Consider the following 23,018-nt stretch of genomic DNA (forward strand, 5'->3'; position numbering starts at 1 on the left):
GGAAGGAGAGTGGCAAACAATATTCCCTTTAATCTTTTCCATCCATGTGTGGAATAATTTTTTCAGGTCCACTAAGGCACATGTGAATGTGCACCACCAGGAGACACAACAATCCTAGCTGGGCGGCCTTGGACTCTCTCCTGAATAGCCGTGTGAGCACCCAGCTTACAGGAGCCACGAGACTAGCAACTGGGGCTGGGGTGGGTTGTGGGTTTGGGGCAGCGTCATCCCACAAGCCTTGCTCAGCCCCAGTCTCACCCCTATTCTGCCTGCTGGGCTGCTCGTGTCATCCCAGTACTGAGCCTTGGTGGAAAGCGCTCTATAGACAAGCCTCTAGCCGGAGGGGGTGCGACACAGAGGGTGCCCGTGTCGGCTTGGCCCCTCTCGTTACATGAGCCAATGTTTTCCTCCTCCCCAGAGCTGGGGCAGCAACTGGCTCCCTGGAAGCCATGGAGTCGCCCTCCTCTTAATAGCCCTTTACCCAGAGCCGGCTCTATTCTGCTGCCCCACGTGGGTGTAGTCCGGCACGGCCATGCTGCGGCTCGTGTCCACCTGGAGTACAGCTCACAGAGCCCCCCGTCTCCGCACGCCCTCGTTCTCATGCGCTCGCGACCGCCACCGTGCAGCGGGGTGGTGGGGTAGGGGCATCCGCCTGGGGGGGGGGCCAAGGGTAGCAGGTGCCTCCCACCAGTGTGCCCCTGCTCTCGAATGTCTGTCGGCTGCAGCTCGAAGGGCCAGCAAGCTGGGCCGCCTCGGGTGTCGTCCATCCCTGCTGCCTCGTGCCGGCCTGCTGCTCCTTGGGCGCATACGGCGTCTGTGCGTGTCTCCTTTAAGGAGCAGAGACGCTGATCCCGGTGCTGTGCAGTCACTTGGCGGGCGTCAGGACGGCTGCCAGGAATGTGTTGTCATGGCACTGCTGGTTTCCAGCCCGCCCTGCCGGGCCCCCCCTCCGGCCTCCACCTGGCCAGGAGCAGCAGAAAGGACAGAGCAGGGTCACTTCCCACTACGCTGCTCGGGCCGCGGGCGTCACTGGCGCAAGAGCCACCACCACGGCCTTTGAGAGAGGCCGCCAGCTGGCGCTCTGTCCTGGCAGGGGCGCAGAGCACAGCAAGGTCCCGAGAGAGGAAGCGACTCGCTCCAAGGCCCGACGAGGCAGGGGCAGAGCCAGGAACGGAGCCCAGTGCTCTTCCTCCCACCGCAGCTAGTTTCAGGTGGGACCGGTCGTGCCTGGCTTGGACGCAAATCCCCCGTCCCGCCCTCAGGCCCAGAGCTGAGCCGGCTCCCTGCCTGGTGGTCGTCTGCCTGCAACGGCTGCCAATCCGGCCTGGGCGTAGCCTCCTTTTCCACTGCGCTTCCCAGCTGCACGGCTTGCCCCGAAGGGATGAGCTGGCCCAGCGGCGCCCCGGCCCTGCCATCTCCTTCCCGGCAGTTGTCTTGTAATGAAGAGCACTTGGAAAATAACACGCCCCCTCCAGCTCCCTGAGTCTAAGCCGAATCCCGCCGCAGCTCAGCCCCCAGCGTTTCCCGTCTCCCTTGCCTCTGAAATCGCCTGCCCCCCTGTACAAGGCCTTGCTGTGGCCAGGAATGCGCGTCAGGAGCCGCAGGAACCCCACGTAGCAGATTTGGGGGAGGGGGCAAGGGAAACTGAGGTACAAAGGAGAGGATGTGATTGGCCCAAAATCCAGTGGCGGAGCTGGAGCTGCGGCCTGCCTCTTCCCCTGCACTCTGAGAGGCCGCACCATGCTTCGTCCGTTACCAGAGCAGCCTCGCCCCAGGCTGAGGGAGAGACTTGGCGCGCGGCAGCTGGTTTAATGTGCTGATAAAACTCAGTCGGTACTTTCCCAGGGTCGGCAACAACTTCCCTGCCAGCTGGCGGACGCCAGGGTGACTCACCTGGACCCTGCGCCCGGAGCCCTTGGCACAGGTGTAGCGACTGCACAAGGTGCCAGCTGATGGAGAAGGGCCCTGAGAGCCAGGTCCCGTTGTTAACGGACGTTTCGTGGCCTAACGGAGCAGACTGGCCCCGCTTGGCTCCCCCCCCCACACACAAAGCTCCTCTCCTACTTCCCGCAGAACGGTTCCTGCCTTCGGGGCTGCCTGCGGGAGGCAGTTTGCCCTGGTCCCCCTGTGGAAAGGGCCCCGGGTCTGTGCACGTTGGCACCTGGATTGGCCAAACCCGAGTGGCGCTGTGCCCGGGAGCCAGGTGACAGGGACTAGGGCAGCTCTCCCAGGAGCCGGGTCTCCTCCAGGTGGGAGCAACACCCCCCCCCCCCACGCCGAGCAGATCTTTGCAAGCGGCACCCAGAGCCAGGGTGCCGTAGGTGTGAGATCTAAGCATGGGCACCCCCAGGTTTAAGTTGGGGTTCTGCTGCTGTCCCGCTCCCCGTGCCTCAGGTCCCTGGCTGCCAGCTCCACCGTTCCATTGTCCTTGCCTGGCACCCCCCGGCTTGGGGGGCAAACGGGGGCAAGAGCGCTGGCTTTCAGCAGCCCCACTAGCCTGAGTGCGCCTGCACCGCTGCTAGTGGCACCGTGCCCAGGGCTAGAGTTGCGATTCCTGCCCTGAGATGCCAGCTGGCGGCAGAGCTAATGGGGGCAGAGGGACAGCTGGGCCCCCTTTCTTGGCCTATAGGTATGTGGGGCACCTTTTCGCCCGGGGCTGGAGAGCAAGCCCACCTCATGCTCTCCTGCCAGAGGGGGCACCTGCCTGACGGGGCTTGGTCTGGCTCCCTCCTCGGGGCCTTGTGATGGAGAAGTGGCAGTCCCTGAGCGGCTCCATGACCCTGGCGCCAGGTCAGAGGTCTCGGAGCAGGGAGCCAGGCCCAGCTGTGTCCCTTAGGCTGGTCACTGACGTGCCCAGAGGGCCTCCTTATGCCTCCCTCACAGCCAGGTCCCGCTAGACCAGAGTAAATCGGGGGCGCTCTGCTGACTGACATCAGTGTCTGGGTTGTGGAGCCAGCGTGCGCAGCGACTGTAGCAGGGGAACGTCCTCTCCGCTCGGCTCTGCTCTGCGCTCAAAGGGCAATCCCTGGAAGTGCCCCGGTTCGCTGTGGTGTGTCATAGTTCTAGGACTGGCTGCGTTCGTGCTCGGCCAACCAGATTAGCCACTGTGCTTTAATGTCACACCCTCCCTTAATCTGAATTAACTGTCTAGTGTAGACGAGCGCCTGCCGAGACTCCATTGCGAGGGCTTGTCTCTGCAGCATCCGGCACAATCTAATTAGGCCGGGCTGGCACCGTGTGGGTGGGAAAATGATTTTGTCTAAGGTCACCTAGCAGGTGAGTGAAGAATGTCCCGTCCCGCCCACGCCAGTGCCAAAACCACTGAGCTACACCTTGTTCTCTCTCGCCTGCTTCTCTACGGGTGCAGTCCCACAAGCGCATCTTGCAGGAGCTGGTTCAAGGCAGGATCTGTTCCTGCATGATCTCACCAGCACTTCAGCTGCTTCCCCCGGGCCCTGCTTCTCAACCTGCCTTCTCCTGGAATTGTCGTTCGCAGCGTGAGCATCAAACGCTCCTGCCAGCCTGAGCGGAGCGCGCCGGGGTGAACCCCAGCCTGGATGCCTCCCCTTGGCTCCCCCCGCTGCCCCACTAGGCCATCTGTATTTTATTCCCAACTCTGACAACCACTCGCTGGCTGACCTAGGACAAGTCACGTCCCCGCTCTGTGCCTCAGTTTCCCCGTCTGTTCTCTGGGGCTAATGACACTGGGTTCGTTCATAAAGTGCTGTGAGATCTGCTGAGGGAAAAGCCAGGTGGTGGTATTGAACGGAGCGTGATGGCCACTTTCAGCTCCCTTTGCCCGGCCCCAGTAGCGTGAAGAAGAACCAGGTTATTTCTTCTCTGCCAACAGGTGCAAAGTGCGTTGAGAGCAACTAATGAAAAGCCCCAGGTAATGACCAGGGCTGACGATTTTCAGTCAACTGAGTGGCATGCACTGCCAGCAAACCCAGCAGCACCATCCAGTTAGGCAAGTCGGCGCTGTCATGGCTGCTAGGCAACTGGGGAAACTGAGGCCTGGATCCCGGGGAAGTGACTTGCACCTGGATCCCCAACAAGCGGAGGAAGAGCCGGGTGTGCCTGCCTCCGCTGTACCAAGCTGCCATGATTCAGGTCAGAGCGCCTGGTCGCGCAGCTTCTGTGACCAACTTCCGCAGGGCGTGGGGTGAGGTTCAAAGGAGGAGCCGTATCTGGGGGTTTCCTCAGAACACAGTGAAGAGTGGATGGCGCCAGAGTGGCCGTCTGAACTCCTGGATTCACCCCACCCCTTATTCACTCCCCACTTGCTGTCCCCAGATCCCTCTGTACCTCAGTTTCCCCACCTACTAAAGAGGGATAACCTTAATTAGCCTCATTAACACGGGTCCTACAATTGACAGGTACTTCTGCTGTTCTATAGATCTCTTGGTTTCTGTTATTTCCACTCCAACTCATCTGAGGAAGTGGGTTTTGCCCATGAAAGTTCATGATTCTATAGATTTTGGTTAGTCTCTAATCTAAGTGGCCGCAGGACCGCTCATTCTAAAGGGAGCTGAGCTGCAAGAGACTGACAGTGTCTGGGATATGCTGAAGTCGTGGTGGCGAAAGGCTTGGCGTTCGAGTTTGGACTAGGGACTTAGGTTCTATTCCCGGCTCCGCCACCGACTTGCTGAGTGACTTTGCAGGAGCCTCACTCCTGTTCCATGCCTCACTTTCTCCATCTGTGCCATGGAGGGTGGTGACCATCACGTGGTGTGTGTGCGACAGCCCGTCATGGGGCCAGGACTCCATTAGTGCACGAGCCAGTGTGCAGACACAGACCCACCCCGGAGACCAGTCAGTACATGTTCTGTAAGGCCCTGTCTCCTCCTGGGTGGATGTACAGCGCCTAGCGCATTAGAGCTCCAGGTGCCAGTCAGGGGAGAGCGAGCCGGGTTCCTGTCCTGTTCCTGTGCCAGGAGTGCCAGAGCCTCTGGCTGCTACGGGGCTGCCTTGGTTTCCCTGCGCTCACATTGTCCAGAAGAGGGGTTTTTGCATTTAGACTCGGGGAGCTACCAGGCAGCCCCCGCCGGGATGGGTTTATTTCAGACATTCCGGAGGTGGGAGCAGGAAGCGTGGGGAGGTCGTGGAGCTGCTGCTGAGATGAGCGCAGATAAGGCAAAGCACTGAACAAGGGCGGGGGGGGGGGGGGGAGAAGTGGCCTCTCTCCCCGGGCGTTCAGGTCCCAGTTTCCATGACATCAGAGGGTCAGTTTCGGACTCGTTAAAGGGGCTGGATTGCCCAAGGTCTGAGCGTCACTTTCTCCCACCGACTCCGCTCAGGGCGCTGGCACCTCAGCAGTCAAAGAGGGGGGATGGTTAGGATGCAAGTCTTGGGACTCTGCTTTCTAAGGCTCTTCCCCGCCCGCCCCCTGCTCTGCCACAGCCTCCATCTGTGACGCTGGGCAAGGCCTTTAGATGTTCTGTGCCTCGGTTTCCCTCACCTGAACCTGGGGGATAATAGAGGGTGGGGGTGAGGCTAAATCCAATAAAGTGCTCTGAGGCTGCAGTGAGTAGGACCAGAGATGTCTCTGAGAACGCGCACCAGGGCAGAAGGAGGGCCAGTATTTAGACACCGAGCAGCATGAACAACGTTAGTTGGGTGCCTCACTCCCCTTGACTGTCAAAGGGAGTTGGGCACCTTGTAGCCCCATTAGGTGCCTTAGTACCTGACTGGGCGTTAGTTCAGAGTCTCTGCGCTCTGGGAGGATGCAGGAAAAGCTGGAGGGAGCGGAGAAGGAGGGTTCGGGGAGCTGAGAACCTGCTCGTGCTCTTGTGACCTGGCGTGTGGGGTAATACTGGGAGGCCCTGGGCCCCCATCCACAGCCAGAGCTGCCTCCTGGCCAGCTGGCAGAGCAGAAGGTTCCTTAGGGACACAGCATGGAGCAGCCTGGGAAGCTGGAGCAGCCGGTACCACCCGACTTAGTGCTGCTCCAGAGCTGGGTGCCTGGCCACCAGCTGCTGCTTGCCAGCCGCCCAGCTCTGAAGTGCAGCAGTAGGGGTGGCAATACCATGGAACACCTCCCCTCGCACACAATCGGCGTTCGGGGCATGGGGCCCCCAGTTTGAGAAACACTATTTGATCTGCTGGGCCCTGCTGGCCCTGGGGCCGGCCATGCACAGAAAGGGGGCTGGGGTAGGAATTCAACTTGAAAGCAAAAATTCCTACCTCAGGATGAAATAATTTTCTCTGGAGAGTAATTGCACAGGGGAGGTAGCAGCAGCAGGGGGTTATCTGGGCTCAACTGCAGCAGCAGGCTGTGCACCCCCCTGCTGACTCTGCAATTGGCAAGTACCCCTCTCGCCCGGCCCTAGTTCCAGCCCTGCGGATGTCACCCGGGCTGCAGTTGTGCCTGGAGTGGGCCAGGGTTGACTCTGTTGGAGCTTGACCGTCGCTAAGGTGAAGCCTTCCGTGTCCAATCACTCTCCAGAGACCAGGGCTACGAGTGTGAGACTTGGCAGAATTTTCTCCCTCTCTCCTTTCAGCAGCTGCCCTGCAGGTGGGTTTTTCAGCCTCTTTTGAGCTTTTTATCCCTTGGAAGGTTCCTAGCAGCCGGACAGGTGAGGGGCAGGGGGCAGAGCTGTTATTTCCCGGCAGGAGAGACGCTGGAGAGGGGGGGGAGCTTTATAAGCTTGCCAGCCCCCCAGGGGCCAAAGGAAACCGACACATCGTCCCTCCTTTCCCGTTCTGCCCCCGGCCCGTTTGCAAGAAGCCTCGGGCAAAAATCCAAACCGCCGGGCTCCCACTAGCGACCTCCCGAAGCGCATCTTCCTCTCGGGCCTGGCGATCGTATCGACGGGACCATCAGTGTGTGGGGGCGCGCGGGGGGGGGGGTGGATTTTGACTGATATTTACCAGCGGACACGTGTCCTTGGGCGCTCACATGTCAGGGGGATCATGCATGAGCGAAGCGTGACACGCCGAGGGGGGGTCTGGATTGTGCCAGTCGCTTTGCCCCGATTGGCCTCTGGCTGCCTTGTAAAATGATCGGGGGGGGGGGGGGGATTGTTTGGGCTGTTGTCTCGGCGGGGGAGGAAGCTGCGCGCTGCAGGGCGTGTCCGCCCACGTCAAGCGGATGACTCAGCTTCCCTCGGTCCCCTCCGCCTGGCAGCCTATTAAAGGCTGGGAAGGGGAGGAAATGAACATCAGCTCCCTGGAGAACCTCGGCCACCGAGCTCCCCAGCGCTGCGCCAAGAGGGCCGAGTCCTGCGCCCCCGCCACCTCGCCATGAGGGCTTCCGCGCTGCTGCTCGTTCCGCTGCTGTGTCTGGCCGGAGCCGCGCCGCAAGGTGAGTGTCCGGCGCCGCTCCGTGGGGCAGGGCGCGTCTGTTCGCACACGGCCCCGCTCCCTGCGGTTCTCGGGGTCGTGCTGGGCTTGCAGACCCGGGGGGTAGGGCCTGGGCGGGGGGGGTTTGGGGATCCTGCCCCTCCTCTCCGGCAAATCGCAGCGCCTCGCTTGCCCTCGCCCAGCCTTGCTGCCTCTTCCTTCCACCGGGCTCTCGCCGCGTCTGCGCGCAACAGGGCCCCGATCCTGGGTGGCGCGCACGGCGGCCCGTAGAGTAACCGTGTTGCGAAGGGGCAGGCAGGGTCTCTAGGGTCACCGCCTCTGCTTTAGGGGGAGACCCCCCCCGATCCTAGCAACATCCACGCCACGTGCTCCCCCAGCTGCTGGCTCGGGGCGAAGACTCCCGGGACAAACCTTTTGTCTCTTGGCGAGGGCGCTGCGGCGACCAAGCCTCCCTAAAAGGGACCCTCGCAGGGAAAACGGGGGGGGGGGGGAGCCAGTCCCGGCCGCCCCGTCGGTGCGGTTCATTGTAATAGGGGCCGTCCCAGCGGAGCAGCCTGCGGTGGGGAATGTTTTCCCCGCGGCCGACTCCCGGTTGCGCACAGCGGGGCTCTTTTGCGCGACTGCAGAGCGCGGGTGCGTTATAGCGCATCGGTCCCTGCCAGCGTCCGGGCTTGAGCGCCGCACGGGTGCGTCCCGGGGCGACTCCTAGTGGGGACGCCCTGGGGTCCGACTGGGGTGGGGGCGCTGGCTGGGGGATGCTTTGCGAGCGCTCCCCGGTTCGAATCCAGCCCGGGCTGGTAGGGGTCTCGGACACTTTAAACCAGGGCTACTCCGCTTTGCAAGCCCCGGGCCCCCCAGTGATACTCCCCGCGCCTGGGGGGGGGGGGGGGGGGCGCCGCTTCAGTGTGGTTGCATAGTCATGCAAATCTATATGCAAATAGATGGGTTCACACTGATGAATACAAAGCACTTCCCACCATGCCTCCCTGGGGGCTAGAAACCTGGACACCCTGCACCCGTCTGGTCCAGCCAGCCCGTCCCTTGCGTCTTTCAGTGCGCGCCTGCCTGGGAGCCGCTGTGGAGCCTGTTCCCGGGGGGCCCGTTCAAAGGATCCCTCCCGCGGGCCGCGTGGGGAGCCCAAACCGCCCTGGTTTAACCCAACCCTTTGCCGGGAACCTCGCGGAGACGCCAGGCCTGGCTGGGCCTAGAGGCGGAACATCCCCTGCTCCGTGGGGACGGGTCCCTCCAGGACAGGTCCGTGGGAGGGGCCGCATGGAAGGCAGGCAGCCCACCCAGCTGAGGTTAGTCCCCATCCTCTCCATCCCCAGCCCCTTCTTCCCCTGCTTGTCGGTCCAGGGCAGCCAACCCCGCTGGCCCTCATGGGCCCTGGTGATGCTGGTCCTGTTTCCATGGAGCTGTCACCAGAGACGGCAGGAAGAGGCCGTCTCTCTGGGCTGCCTTGTCGGTCGCCAGGGCCCATGGAGGGCACAGCGGAGGCCTCCCCAGCCTGGGCGCCCTTCGAGCAAGTCTGTAGGCCGGGGTGAGGGATAGCAAGAGTGACAAGTTGGGGGGGTGCAGAATGAGACCCCCCCCAAGGGCTTTCCGAGGTGCACGCTCCACCGCTGCTCCCTCCTTTCCGGTGGCTGCGCTTGGACCCCCAGGGCTGCTCCTGAAATGTTAAACCTGGGGAAAATCTGCCCCCGTCATCCGCAGCGCTCCCCTCGCAAACCTGCCCCGCCCCAGGCAACGGGCCGGCGCTCCTGCTGATGGAGCCGGGGGGCTGAAAGAGCCTGGCCGTGGCAGCAGGGGGCTGGCCCGTGGGGCGCTGGCCCCTCCCCTGGCACTGGGGCCGCACTGGGGTGTTCACTCACCTGTCTGATCGGAGCTGGTGCGGGGGGGTCTCGGGCTCACGGTGCCCAGCCCTGCCAGCGCCCCTCCGAGCAAAGGCAGAAGGGTTCCCGGCCCCTGTCGCTCTGTGATCCAGCTCAGCGCGAGTTTCGTGGCTTTGCCAGGCCGTCCCTCGGGGGGTTGACGCGTCCGTGGTGCACGGCCAGGAAAAAGAGCCAGGGTCACCTGACGCTCACAGGGGGGCGTAGAGGGGGGAAGGGCTGTGCTGGCCACCCGGAGACACCGGTGCTGACCAGCTGTGTGCCCAGGCATGGTTAGGCTGTGCCAGCAGCTTCCCGGCTGCTCCGCTTGTCACCCTGGCCAACTTGTCTAAGTGCCTGGCTCACTTGAAGATTGGCAACGGTATTTCGGTGCCTAGTGATGCCAGTGGGAGCCGAGCCCGAGTTCTGAAAGCACCCTGCTTTGGTGCCCTACTCCCTTGGACAGTCAAGGGGAAGCAGGCCCCTAACTCATTCAAGGGTTACTGTAAATTCCACTCGGTGCCTTTGGCCTCTAGTCCCAGTTTTGCCCTGCAGTGCTCCCTCTTTGATACTGATCTGGCCTAATCACTTCCCAGACCTTCATGGATGTATCTTCACATGCCCCTCTGGGGTAGCACTTGGCTACTGTGCCCATTGAGCAGGTGGGGAAACTGAGGCACAGGGCGACTAAGTGACTTGCCCACGGTCATGGAGGGAGTCGGTGGCAGAGCAGAGAATGGCATGCTGGTTTCCTAAGTCCCAGACTAGAGCCCACACTCCTCCTTGGGCTGATGTCCCAGCAACTGGCTGGACACTAGTGGGAGCTAGCCTTGCTCAGCACCTCAGACAGTCTAAGGGGGAACGGCCCCTGGACACGGCAATTGTGACCTGAAAGCCCCAGGGCAGGGGCCAAGGCCCCTCCACCCCCCATCTTCTGTGCTTTGCATTATCGCCTGCTAAATATATCTGCGTGCCTTATATAAGGCTAGCTCCACGGCCTGCCCCCGCTTCCTGCTCCCGCCTCAGGAATTTCAGAAATAAACGGATCCCAGCCGGGCTGGCTGGTAGCTCCCGGGAGTCTAAATGCAAAACAACCCCCTGCAGCAGCTTCCAGGGAGCGAGGAAGAACTCTGACCCTGAACGTGTTTGTGCCGAGCAAGCGCGGAGCCCAGACGAGACGCTGTGCAGCGCAACCGTCTTGTGAGGCGTCCGGGACAAAGGGCAAAACCGTGTAAAGGGCAGTGCCTGCTGTGGCCGACCCCTTCCCGCTCACCCAGACCCCTGCGAATTTTCACAGCGCCCGGCAGTCCTGTTGTGCACCCAGCTGGCCAGTAACGAAGGCCACAGTGATCCACCGTGCGGACTCCTCCCTCGTTCCGGGAGCCCCTCAGGATGGTGTCCTGGCTGGAAGAATCCTTACAAGGGGGGCGTGTCCCCCTCCCCAGAAAAAGTTTCATAGTCTGTGGCCACGAGGCTTCCCAAAGGGACCGATTACATGCACGAGGCTCGTGGCCAAAGAGTGGCTACGTAGGAGGCATCTCGGCGTGTGTTTCGAAGAGCAATAGAAGCAGTGGGATAAAATCCAGGCTGAATAAGCAGAGAGGGGGGTCTCTGGCTGTGGGAGCCCCATTCCTTGGGGGATTTTAAAATGGACGGGACTGATCCCCCGAGACTCCTAGAGAATCAATCCTGCATGTGCCACTGGATGTCACAGTAGCTGAGTGAGGGCCCCAGTGCGCTGCGAGCGGCACAGACTCACCCAGACAGTCCCAGCTCTAATACGCTCCTGGTGCGACGAGACAGGGCCCTTCTGCGCATGTATCAGATGAGCGTATGAATCCCTAGCACCTCCGTGCCATTTCTCATCCGCTCATCTTCAAGTGCTTTACAAAGGAGGTCCGTGCCATCTCCCTAAGATACATGGGGGAAACTGAGGCACGGGGAGCGACTTGCCCAAGGTCACCCGGTAGCTCAGTGGCAGAGAAGGGATAGAACATCGCTCTTGATTCCTAGCCCAATGTTCTATCCGCTATGCCACACATACGCCCCCAGCAGGAGAAACTGAGGCATGCCGCGAGCACACGATTTGCTCAAGGCCCCGGGGACAGTCAGTGGCAGAGCTAAGAACTGAACCCAGGTCTCCTCCCCAGTGCTCTCGCTGCTGTCAGTCCCCCCCCCTGCGCGCAGCCCGGTCCTGCGCTCTTTGCACTCTCCACTTCTGACCGGCTCTGGTGTTTCTCTTTCCTTGGCACGGGCCGTTTCTGTTTGTCAGTAGAAGATTCCATCACGTTGATTGCGGTTTTGGCTGGGGGCCTAACGATGGCCCCCCCCCCCCCGCTCTGCGTTCGTTAGTGGCTTCTTACACAACAGCCTGTTGGAGAAGTCCCAGCAGGACCTTTCCCTAGCTCAGTGGTTTCCAATCTGCGCTCCGGGCACCCGGGGAGGGGGGGGGTCACTGCAGACTGTGTCGAGCTTTCCCAAAGGGTTGGGGCCTCCACTCAGAAGATCTGAGCTCCGCAGCTGAGCGAGGCTGAGAACAGGCGGCCCAGCGGCTCCCTTGTGTCTGGCACTGGCGGCCTGAGCCCGTGGGGTTCTCCGTGTGGCCTGCGAGAGGGTTGCCAGGTTCCGCTGGTCTCCGTCCACTTAGGCGTTTTCCCCCCCGGGGGGAGTAAAACGACACGCACGTGGAGCGAGGGGGGGCCGGATTGCACGCGGCACAGACCCGTGTGCCCCCTCTGCAGCCAATCACAGTGCGGCTCCAGTTCCGTCGGCACCGCCCGCACATTCAGGGCCCGCCCGCGCCTTGAGCAAAACCGCCCGTGCCTTGAGCAAAACCACCCTCTCCCGGGAGCCCGTCTGGGTGGCGACAGACCGGCGGCCCCCCGAGATGGAGGCCGTTCGCCTCGGGTGCTGGCGCTGGCCCAGACTGCGCTCTGGGACTTGGAGGGGTTTGGGTCCGTGGCGCCTGCGGGGTGGGACGGAAGTTCAGAAAATTCCTAGATTCCAAGCCCAGGAGGGAGCGTGGGGGCATCTAGTCGGACCTGGGGGCTCGCCGGGGACCTCCTCCCTTGGGCCCCGTCACTTGTGTGTGAGGAAAGCGTCTGGCAGGGAGCCGGCCTGAATTTGGATCGGTGCTGCGTGGGCTCGTGGCCCTGCACGGCCGAGGACTTCAAACCTGCAGCTGGGTAGAGCGGCAGCGTCACCTCTCTGGCTCTGTCCCCGGTCACGACCAGCCTGGAGGGCGTTGCACCAACCCTTGTGCCCGTGCGAGGTTTTACTCACGTGAGGCACCTCACCGGGTTCCTTGCACCACGGAGCTCAACGGGGCGACTCAGGGTGCAGGAAGGGGCCCGCCCACGGAGGAGTCCACCCACAGCCCCGGATGAGCAATTCCCCTCCCGTCAGCTCTAACGAGGTGCTGCCCTCAGTTGTCTTCGGCGGGCCCCGTTTTCTCCGGCCGCGGCTGATCCTAGCCATGGACTCCTTGGGAGAGGGAAGATCTAGGCCTGAGACAAAGGGGAGAGGGATGGAGACAACACCGCAGGCTGGCAATGGGTGGTCCTGTGCCAATGTTAACAGAGAGCCGGGACCTCCTGGGCTCTCATCCCCTGCGGGGCACTATGATTGGCTGGCAGGGGTTCTCATCCCCTGCGGGGCACTTCGATTGGCTGGCAGGGCCTGGCTCCCTTTCCCCGGGTACCGGAGGGTGCTTACTGTCCTGGCTCAGGTCGGAGGAGGGGTCGGCAGAATTTGCTCCGTGCTTGGGAGAGAAAAGCCGCCGAAGTGGGAAGCATCCTTCACGCAAGGGCAGGGATCCCCGGGGGAGGGCGGGTGCAGCCAGGCAAAGCAGGCCTGACCCGTTGGCTTGCAGAGACCGGCACGCTGGGATCTGCTCTTACAGGCGCTCCCATAGGCCCCAGAGCGACAGGTTGCATCCAAGTAGGCAACTGTGGGGAGGCAGGACGGAGCCAGGGTGCGACTTGCCGAAACCCTCGGACCTGCCTCAATGCAGGGGGCCGGACGGGCTGCCTTCTCCTGCGGCTCGGGGCAGCCAGGGGTCTAGAACCCAGCTCTCTAGGTTGGTCCCTTGCTAGCGATGGATCTGCCCTGGGATTAGCCGAGTGAGAGCAGGTGAGCGGTTGCGTAGGAGAGGCCTCGAGGGACAGGGGTTTGCGTCACCGGCTCCATCACCACCCCAGGCCCAGACCTGCCCCACAAAACCACCGTCTGCAGGGAAACGACGAGTCACGGAAGGAAAATCCGCCCTGGGCTGGAGGCAGGCGCCCCAACCGGTGAATGTCTTTGGAAGTGGGGTAGCGCCCAGGCACTGCTGGCCCGCCCCCCGCTGCAGAAGCAGCCCCCCGCGTCGCACGCCAGGCGCCTGGTGAGCAAAGCCTTGGGAACAGGCGAAAGAAAAGCGGCAGCCGTGCAGGGAATAAGCAGCCGCGTGGCCAGCGCAGGGGAGTAGTGGCGGGGAGTCTTGGGTTCTGTTCCACTGGGGGACAACTGACTCCTCCCGCCCCTCACTCTCCACCCGCAGCCCCTGCTAGCCCAGCCCTGAGCTCCCCACATGTAGCTCTGCTCCGCCCCTCAATCCCCACCTGCAGCCCCCTGCTCTCCCAGCCCTGGGCTCCCCACCTGCAGCCCCCTGCTAGCCTAGCCCTGGGCTCCCCATGCTCAGCTCTGACCCGCCCCTCGCTCCCCACCTGCAGCCCCCTGCTCTCCCAGCCCTGGGCTCCCCACATGCAGCTCCGCCCCGCCCCTCACTCCTGACCTGCAGTCCTTGCTAGCCCAGCCCTAGCCTCTTGTGTGGTTGTGGGGTTTTTTCTGTTTGTTTAGATCCAAGGGAAACCAGAACGCTCAAGAGACTTAACCATTTTCTTATTTATTGCAAGCTCTAAACAGTTAACATAGTCATTTAAGTTTTACAAGCCTTCTAAACAATTACTGTGCAAAATACTGAAGGGTTAAAATCTAAAGCAATTAATACAGTGCAAAAGCAGGTCATAGAAGATTATTCTAATACAATCACTGAGCCTAGTTCACTTACACTTCACCCGTATGCCACCTGCAGTCCCAGGCAGGAGGGCGTAGTCCCTCCGACTCCCACGGGTCGGATCGCCAGGCGCTGGGATCCCTTGTTACATTGAAAGCAGGCCCTGTGGTTATTCCCTCCCCCGATTATCTTCTCTACCCCTCTATTTATAGCCAAGCGAGACTCAGTCGTTCTAGTCGTATCTACCAATCCGCTACGTTTTGCGTAAAGTGCCGATGGTGCCGGTAGCGAGGGTACATTTGGCTGTGCCAAAATATTGCAAAAGTGCTTCATTCATTCATAGTTTTTCTGGCTGTCTCTTGAATTTGTCTCTTATCAAACGATGGGCGGTACCCGTCCCAGGTGCTTCTGGTCTCTCTGTCCTGTACAGATGCTGCATAATTGGGCAGCTCTCCTGACTCCCCCCACCCTGCCTGGCCTGGCCTGGCCTGCGTTGGTGCCCAAGCTTGAATCAGACCTAGGGTGGTGTTAGATCCATATGCTGGACGAGGCCGGGACGAGGCCTAGCACTGCAGACGTTGTTGTTCTGGTCACGGGAGGGCGTCCGGGTTCCCCTACAGGCTCCTCCCGCAGCTCCGCCCCGCCCCTCACTCCCCACCCGCAGCCCCCCGCTCTCCCAGCCCTGGGCTCCCCACCCGCTCTCCCAGCCCTGGGCTCCCCACCCGCAGCCCCCCGCTTTCACATCCCTGGGCTCCCCACCCGCAGCTCTGCCCCGCCCCTCACTCCCCACCCGCAGCCCCCCGCTCTCCCAGCCCTGGGCTCCCCACCCGCAGCTCCACCCCGCCCCTCACTCCCCACCCACAGCCCCCCGCTCTCCCATCCCTGGGCTCCCCACCCGCAGCCCCCCGCTCTCCCAGCCCTGGGCTCCCCACCCGCTCTCCCAGCCCTGGGCTCCCCACCCGCAGCCCCCCGCTCTCCCAGCCCTGGGCTCCCCACCCGCTCTCCCAGCCCTGGGCTCCCCACCCGCAGCCCCCCGCTCTCCCATCCCTGGGCTCCCCACCCGCAGCCCCCCGCTTTCACATCCCTGGGCTCCCCACCCGCAGCTCTGCCCCGCCCCTCACTCCCCACCCGCAGCCCCCCGCTCTCCCAGCCCTGGGCTCCCCACCCGCAGCTCCACCCCGCCCCTCACTCCCCACCCACAGCCCCCCGCTCTCCCATCCCTGGGCTCCCATGCCCCAGCGGGGTGGCTGGCTGGTGTGTGGATTAACCCAGGACTAACGCAGGCCTGGCTGCGGTTCCCGTGGGGCGGCGTTATCTCCTCAGCGTCTGACTGTGGCCGATCGGCCCCATGGGCGGTGCCAGCGCTGAAGGGGGCTGGGCCCGCGGGGGGCTCCCTCTGAGGTGCCCCGGGTCGTGCCGGCCTGGTAGCAAGCAGGAACAATGGGGACATGTTGGGTTTGCAGGGGGGTGGCGCCGCACGTGTATTAGGCACAGCCCCTAATATGGGGACAGGGCTGATAATTATCAGGCTCCCTGGTCCCCCTAGTGGCCAAATCTGGGAGCCGAATCCCAAAGGTCACAATCGTTTTCCATAAAGCCCCAGCCCCCGGAGTCCCGGGACTACGCGAGTCTCTGCTTTGCTAATAAGACCACGGCTCACCCTGGCGCTTAGGGGAGAAGCAGGAAAACCCGACCCCAGCGGCTAAAACCCCAGAGTCCAAGACAAAGGACCCCCCGTGTCCCGTGTATTTCTTGTCCCGATTTTCTGAGCCGATCTCGTGAACGTTTTGTGCGTGGGGAGGAGCCGCCTTGTGACTCTTGGCGTTCCTGGGGCTCCGGAGCACGTCTCTGGGGGGCGGCCTCGACAGCCTCAGTATTGCCCCGGGGGGGGGGGGGGGGACGCTGTGCGCCGCACATGGTGGGGGGGGGCTCTCGAGCAGCACTACGGGCTCGGTGCTGCCTCTCCCCAGCCCCCTGCTCGGTCTGGTGATCTGCGATCCGGGTGCCGGGCTCCCGGGTGGGCCGGGCGGTGCTGGGCACAGCGGCTCACTGTCTCGGTTGCTGTCCCCCTCCCAGATGCCCAAGAGGAGCTGCCCCTGGCAACGGCCGATGACTTGATGCAGAGCGAAGTGATCCCGGAGCTGCCCTTTGTGGTGGAGCAGGGTGAGTGGCCGGAGCTGCCCTGGAACCCGCAGGGCCAGGGGGTGATGCTGCTGGGGTGGAAGGTGCTGAGCAGGGGCCATCGGGGCGGTGGGTCCGGTCCAAACCAGCCCGGGTACCAGCTCCCCCGGCTCTGGCACCAGCCCGCGATGAGCACACGCATCTCGGGGGCCGACGACCGGACTAGAGACCGAACCGCCCCTGGCAGGAGGCACCCGAGCCCCGGCCACCCCCACCCCCTGCAGGGCAGGAGCCGGCAGCTGTTAGTCCCACCCTGGGGGTCCAAAGGGAGGCTGGAGGCTTTGGCCAGGAGCCCGGAGCTGTGGGTCCTGGGGGGTCAGGATGGAGGGGGGTGGAGCCCCCCCCTGCTTAGCTTAGGGGGGCACAGCCGTGGCGACCGCGTGAGCCAGGCAGGGGCCAGGCTGGACCTTCCCAGATGGCCGGCTGGTGAACTGGCTCTCCCTCCGCCTTAGGGCCACTGGACCCCATCCTGATCCGTGGGGAGCCTCAGGCCCCGGTGACGGTGCTGCGCCCCAGAGCCACAAGCCCCCGGGGCCCGGCCTGGGGTCACAAGCTGGACGACTTCCCGCCCGGCCGCCCCAGCAAGAGCAACATCGACAACATCTGCCGGGAGGGGAGGAAGAAGGCGTCGTACGGGACCTGGAACCTGCCCCAGACCAGCTTCTCCCACCTCAAGCGCCAGGGCGACGCCATCAACGCCCTGGAGGCCGGCCTGGAGCAGTGCTGCCAGCAGAGAGGGAGGCTGGGTTGTGCGGAGAGCGCGGTGAGTCCCTGCGCCGCGCTAGAGGGGCGGCTTGGGCCATATCCCGCAGGTAAAGGGGAAACTGAGGCACAGCTCAGGCCTGACACAGCCAGAGCCAGGCACTTACCCGAGCTCTCCGGAGTCCCATCTGGTTGCTCTAACCAGGAGGCCACGCTGCCCCCTCTCAAGGAAGGCTGCAGCGTAGGGGATCACTGGGGTGGGGGGAGATGACTCAGGGACCCAGAAGTCCTAGGGGGCTGGGACTCCACAGCCATTCACAGGACTGGAGATGGGGCCGGAGAGGGAGACCTGTGTCCCCACGGCGGGCACAGCACAGGTCCTACGGGATTCCCTGGGGGACCCCTGCCCTTGCCCCCTCGGCTGTAGGAGCCGGCCAGAGACCCAGCGAACTCCTCCCGGCCGCCGAGGCATGGGGGCTGCTCCCAGGTGGCTTTGCCGGCGAGGGAGCCAGCGGGGAGGGCGAAGGGCTGAGCCGGGGCGGCCCAGCGAAGGTGCCGCGTTCCGGGGCGGGTGCAGGGCTCTGGGCGGGTCGTCCTGCGAGGGTGGGCGGGACCTGGGCTCCCGCTGACCCGCCCCCCTGCCTCCCGCAGTGGAAGGACGCCCTGGAGCAGTTCTGCGTGGACGAGTTCTCGGTGAAGACCAAGCACCACCCCTGCTGCAAGCGGTCTGGCGCCGGCCGGGCACAGTGCTTCGCCAGCGAGGCCCCCAACCCCAGCTACGAGCCCGAGGCCGGCAGCACGGAGCCCCCCAGCGCCTGCCCCTCGGGCGACCCGGCCCGCTGCACGCCCGGCCTGCCCGGCACCAAGCTGTGGCCCCAGCTGCCCGAGATCTCCTTCCCGCCCGGCGAGCCCAGCCCGAGCAACATCAAGAACATCTGCCGGCTGCGCACGTTCCGGCCCGTCTACCTGCCCGGCGCCATCCCCACCACGGGCTACGGCTGGTTCCAGCGCCAGGCCCGCGCCATCAACCGCGTGGAGAACGACTTCAAGAAGTGCTGCAAGAGCGAGAGCGTCAACTGTGCTCACGCCGCGGTGAGGGGGGGCTCCGCGCGGGGGGCGGGAGGAAGCCCCTCCCAAGGGGCTCTTGGCGAGGGGGGAGGCGTTTCCCTCTCCCCGGCCGATGGGTCCGTCCGGCCCCGCATCCCTGGCACCGTTGGTCTGCGTTCCAGCCCGGGGAGCGATGGGGTTTGTGACGTTAGGTTCCCCCTTCTCCCCTCTGTGCCCTGTTTTATACTGGGCCCCGCTGGCCAGGGGCGGCGGGTACCATAGGCAGGGGGAGGCGGAGCCTTAACAATCCGCCAGCCTGGCTCCGCCCCCAGAATGTCGACTTGGGGCGGAGTGTTGCTGCCTCTAAGCACCTGCCCTCCCCATGGTGCTTGGGGGCGGGGCCAGGGTGAAGGGGCGGGGCAAGGGGCAGGGTTGGGGGCCAGACCATCATCCACCGCCCATGCGCCTGTTCTGTCCATGCAGGAAGGTGTGTGGGGGGGGAGGGGCTGGGCTGTCCCTCCGTGCTGGGCACAGATTGGACATGGGCACTGGATCCCGGGGGCTCTGCAGGCGCCGGGAATATTCAGGGTCTTTTGGTCGCAGCTGGAGGGCCCCGACTTGACCTCAGGGCCCCCTGTCCTCCCCCAGCTAGAGACAGGCAGGGCCCAGCTGGGGGTGACTGGCCCAGGCAGGCCCGTCAGGGTGGGGAGCAGCCGGGGGTAGAACCCAGGTGCCCTGCATCCCGCCCCGCGGCCGTGGCGGCTCGTGGGCCCGCTCCCGCTGACACGGCTTCTCTCTCTCGCTGCAGTGGGAGAAGGCCCTGGCTCAGTTCTGCAAGCAGGAGCTGTCGGTGAAGACCAAACCCCACGAGTGCTGCAAGCAGCCTGACAGCAAGGCCAGGACCAGCTGCTTCTCCAGCCAGGCCCCGCACCCGGCCTACGACAAGGAGATCCAGGTTGTCAGCCTGGGGGAGGTGACCCCGGAGCTCCTGGACCTGCTGTGCGGGGAGGTCAAACTCTTCACCAAACAGTGAGTCTGACACATCAGGGCCTGCGCCCACTGACGGAGCCTCCCGGGGAATTAGCCCCCTACCCACTAGACCTCACTGCCTTGTAGAACTCCAGATAGAAACCAGGAGTGTCATCGCCTCCCGCCGCTCTACCCACTAGACCTCACTGCCTTGTAGAACTCCAGATAGAACCCAGGAGTGTCATCGCCCCCCGCCGCTCTACCCACTAGACCTCACTGCCTTGTAGCACTGGGAAGAGAACCCAGGAGTCTGTGGTCCCCCCCCCCCTCCCCTCCTCCCCCTCTCCCTCCCCTGCCCGCTGCTCTACCCACTAGACCTCACTGCCTTGTAGCACTGGGAAGAGAATCCAGGAGTCCATGTCGTTCCCACCCGCTGCTCTATCCACTAGACCTCACTGCCTTGTAGCACTGGGAAGAGAATCCAGGAGTCCGTGTCGTTCCCACCCGCTGCTCTATCCACTAGACCTCACTGCCTTGTAGAACTCCAGATAGAACCCAGGAGTGTCGTCTTTCCCCCTCCCTCCCCCCGCCGCTCTACCCACTAGACCTCACTGCCTCTGGTAGGGCTTGCTGGGGCTGTTGCCACCTGGAACAACACCACAGGCCAGTGGCCAAGAGAAAGGGGCCTGGGAAGGAGGCAAGCCGGGAGCCCCGACAATTAGCCGCCCAGCCTGGGCCGGGTTTGGGGAAGCGGAGGCGCCGCTTCTGGGTTAGGCGCTGGCTCCACGAGGCTGCAGCGCCACCTTGTGGCTCTGGGGGGAGATGCAAATTCCCTCCCGTGGGGATCCGCCCCCATTTGCCTTAATCACAGGCTGCTGCTTGTCAGGCTGGTTCCCGGCGCGCAGGCCAGGCAGGGAGCACTGGCCAGACACCCCCTGCGCCCTGCGCGGGCAGGAACCTTCCCCCCCCCCCCGGATTTCCCCAGTGCCAGGGGAGCTGCGGGCCCTGGCGTTTGCCTGGGGGGGGGGGACCTGATTGTCACTGGTGCAGGGTCTTTGCCCCATGTCCAAGGAGTGGGCCAGACCCCAGATCAGTGCAGCCCCACTGGCGCCCGTGGAGCGTTGCCCCTTTGCACCGGGCGGGGATTCGGCCCCACTGGCGCCCGTGGAGCGTTGCTCGTTTGCTTTCTCCTGGGGCGTCCTGCTGAGGAGGCCGGTCAGGCAGACCCAGCCTGTGGTGAAGAGCAGTGATCTGGCGCCCAGGAGCCAAGAGACCTGGGATCTCTCTCCGCATTCGCCCCAGTGTAAATGCTGCTCTGGCTCGGTAGCATGTGACCTGCACATCCCATCCCCTTGGCAGGGGCGTACATGACAACCCCCAGCTGCAGGGTGATGGAGAATCTATTCTGGGCTCTGCCACAGACGTCCCTCTGTGACCTTAGGCAGATCACTTAACCTTTCTGGGCTGGATCATCAGATGGGCTAAGCTTGTGGCATGTCACTGAATTCTCCCCAGGTGCTTTACAGGCTGTGCATGCTGGATGCACTCCCCCCTCCCCCCGATAATGCAGCCGCCTCTGGGGAGGAATGGGGCAGCTATTTAACAACGTCCCACATCATGACCAGTGTTCCCTGTAAGGGGGAACTCGTGCGGCTACTCGGGAGGGATTCCAGTGCCACCCTGCAGGCAAGCTGAGCGCCCACAGCTCGGTTTTGTGTTTCTAGGGGTGGTGCACATTCGCACCTGCCTCGCTGCCCAAAAATGTATTCCACCCATGGATGGAAAACATCTGCCCATGGCCGGAAGAACCGAGAGCATGACCCTGCGGTTCATAGCAGGCCGTGCAGCATCCCATTGACTCCCCCGGGAGCCTTCCAGGGAGGCAGGACGTAATTCAGTGAGTTCGAATTTAAACCGCCCGGATTCCCGACGGCTGCTCCGTGACCTTGTCCTGTCTCCACCACAAGAGGGCCCCTGTGGCAGCGCAGCGCCCCCTAGTGCACGGCGCTGGGTATAGTCCAGGACTAGCGCCCCAGGCTGCTGCTGACCCTGAGCGCTGATTTACGTGGCTACAAACGACTCCCTCCTGTTCCTAGGAAACCAGTCCCCAGCGTGATCCAGAGTCTGACGGGCCCGTGCTGCCGCCTGCAGGGCGAGGAGCGGACGCAGTGCGCAGAGAAGGAGGTGGGTACGAGCCTGCCCTGAACCAGGGCGCGCCGGGTGGCCATGGCAAGGCTGCTCGGCCCCTGCATGTCTAAGAACGGAGCTTGGGGTGAGCTCTGGCCGGACTGGAGGGAGGGGAGGCTGGAGGTGAGATCCCCCCTCCCCTCACTAAATAGCCGGGGGCTCTTCTGTGCCATGATTAGCCACTGCTCTCATTTAGTGTTGGGACGGGGCAGGGGAGGGAGGAAGAGATGTAACTGGGGGGAGGGCGGGGCAGGGAGAATGGCCTTCCCAGCTCAGGACACGCTCCCATAAGGTAGGGGAGTTGATTCCCCCCCCCCCCCGTAGTGCAGAGGTGGGAAACTGAGGCACGGAGAAGGGAAATGGCTTGTCACAGTGGTGCCATAAGACACTGGCATCACCAGCTGTAGAACCCAGGAGTCCCGCCCCTCCCTGCATGCCCCGGACTGGGCTCTAACCACTCCTGCCCGCTGCTCTCTGCAGAAGGCCCGGTCCTTCGCCGCCCTGTGCACCACGCAGAAGGACTCGTGGAAGGACAAGGAGCAGTGCTGCTCCCAGGAGGAGGAGGAGGACCGAGCCCACTGCTTCAACGCCAGCTACCTGGACAGCATTTCCCTGGCCAGCACGGGCCCGGGGCAAGTGGCCAGCTCGCCGGAGCCGGCGGCGTAAGGCCGGAAAGAACAAGAACTCTCTCCCCTCGCGCTCTCCTGTGTCCTTGAGCCTCCTCCTGCCCTGCCCCTGCTGGGTCCCGTCCGGAGCCAGGCGGCCGCTGGCCCTTCCCGGCCCGGCCGTCGCGCCCTCGGCCCGCAGAGACGCTCGAGGGATCCTGCCAGCGCGGGGACGCCCAGCCCGGCGCCCGCTGGCTTCTCAAATCCGGAGGCGGCCAGCCCAGAGCTCCGGGTCCCATCCCCGGGGGTGGCCGCAGGAGATGGGCCCAGGTCCTTGGGGTCCCACCCTGCTGGACACCCCCCCACGCTCACGCCTGCCGCCCTCTCCGCTTACAGCGGGTGGGTGGGAGAAGGATTTGAGATGGGGGGTGGCCTCCCCTGCCAGCCAGCGCCCCCTTGTGGCCGGCTTGGAGCTCTCCGGCAAGGCAGCCGGCCAAGCAGGAGCAGCTGGGAGCTGATTCCAAGACTGTCCCGGGGTGGAGGGTCCTGGGAGAGCCCGGGGCGGGGGTTGTACAGCCCGAGGTGGGCAAGAAGCAGGCGGAGGGCGGTCCGGCAGCTGGCCCTGTAGCCGCCGCCCCAGGGGCAGCCCCTTAGCCCTTGATCCGGCTTGCCAGGCCGGGGGGCCCCTTCCCACGCCCTGCAGGAGGGGGGCCCGTTCAGCATTCGCCGCTAGCACCCGAGCTGGCTTTGGGGGTCGCGGGGCAGCGGGTTCCTTAGCTCCCGCGCCCCACGGCTCTGCTGTGCCCCTTGCAACCTGCGCACGTGCCTTAGCCCGGAGGCTGGGTCGACTCCTCGCCGCCGGGGACTGGCTCTCTGGAGATTCCTAATAAACCTTCCTGACGAACCCCCCGATTCCTCCCGTTTGTCCCCCACCTTCGCCGGCGCCTCCCGCAGGGTTTCCTGGGCACAATGGGCCGAGCTCTTCGCGGTGAATCTCTACGCGGGCCCCTGGGGCCTGCGGGTGGCCCGGGGCCGTGGATGGGAACGTGGCACATTTGCCAACATCGCTGCCCAGTGGCCTTTTGGGGGGCACCAGAGTTCCCCCTGCGGGGGGGTGTGGCTGACGTGGGAGATGGGGCAGATATCACGGGGATGGGCAGA

The 23,018-nt window shown here is 63.9% G+C and overlaps 1 protein-coding gene across 1 annotated transcript; it reads left to right on the forward strand.

The window, feature by feature from the left end:
- The first annotated feature begins 7,100 nt into the window (after positions 1-7,100).
- On the forward strand, positions 7,101-22,761 carry ECM1 (extracellular matrix protein 1). The gene is made up of 7 exons (XM_075907418.1): positions 7,101-7,303; positions 16,243-16,329; positions 16,800-17,110; positions 17,701-18,141; positions 18,905-19,125; positions 21,162-21,249; positions 21,733-22,761. Exons 1-7 carry the CDS (start codon positions 7,243-7,245, stop codon positions 21,916-21,918), a joined length of 1,395 nt encoding a protein of 464 aa, XP_075763533.1. The 5' UTR covers positions 7,101-7,242; the 3' UTR covers positions 21,919-22,761.
- Positions 22,762-23,018: the final 257 nt, after the last annotated feature.

Source organism: Pelodiscus sinensis, chromosome 24 (genome assembly GCF_049634645.1).
Source record: "Pelodiscus sinensis isolate JC-2024 chromosome 24, ASM4963464v1, whole genome shotgun sequence".
Classification (NCBI taxonomy): domain Eukaryota; kingdom Metazoa; phylum Chordata; order Testudines; family Trionychidae; genus Pelodiscus; species Pelodiscus sinensis.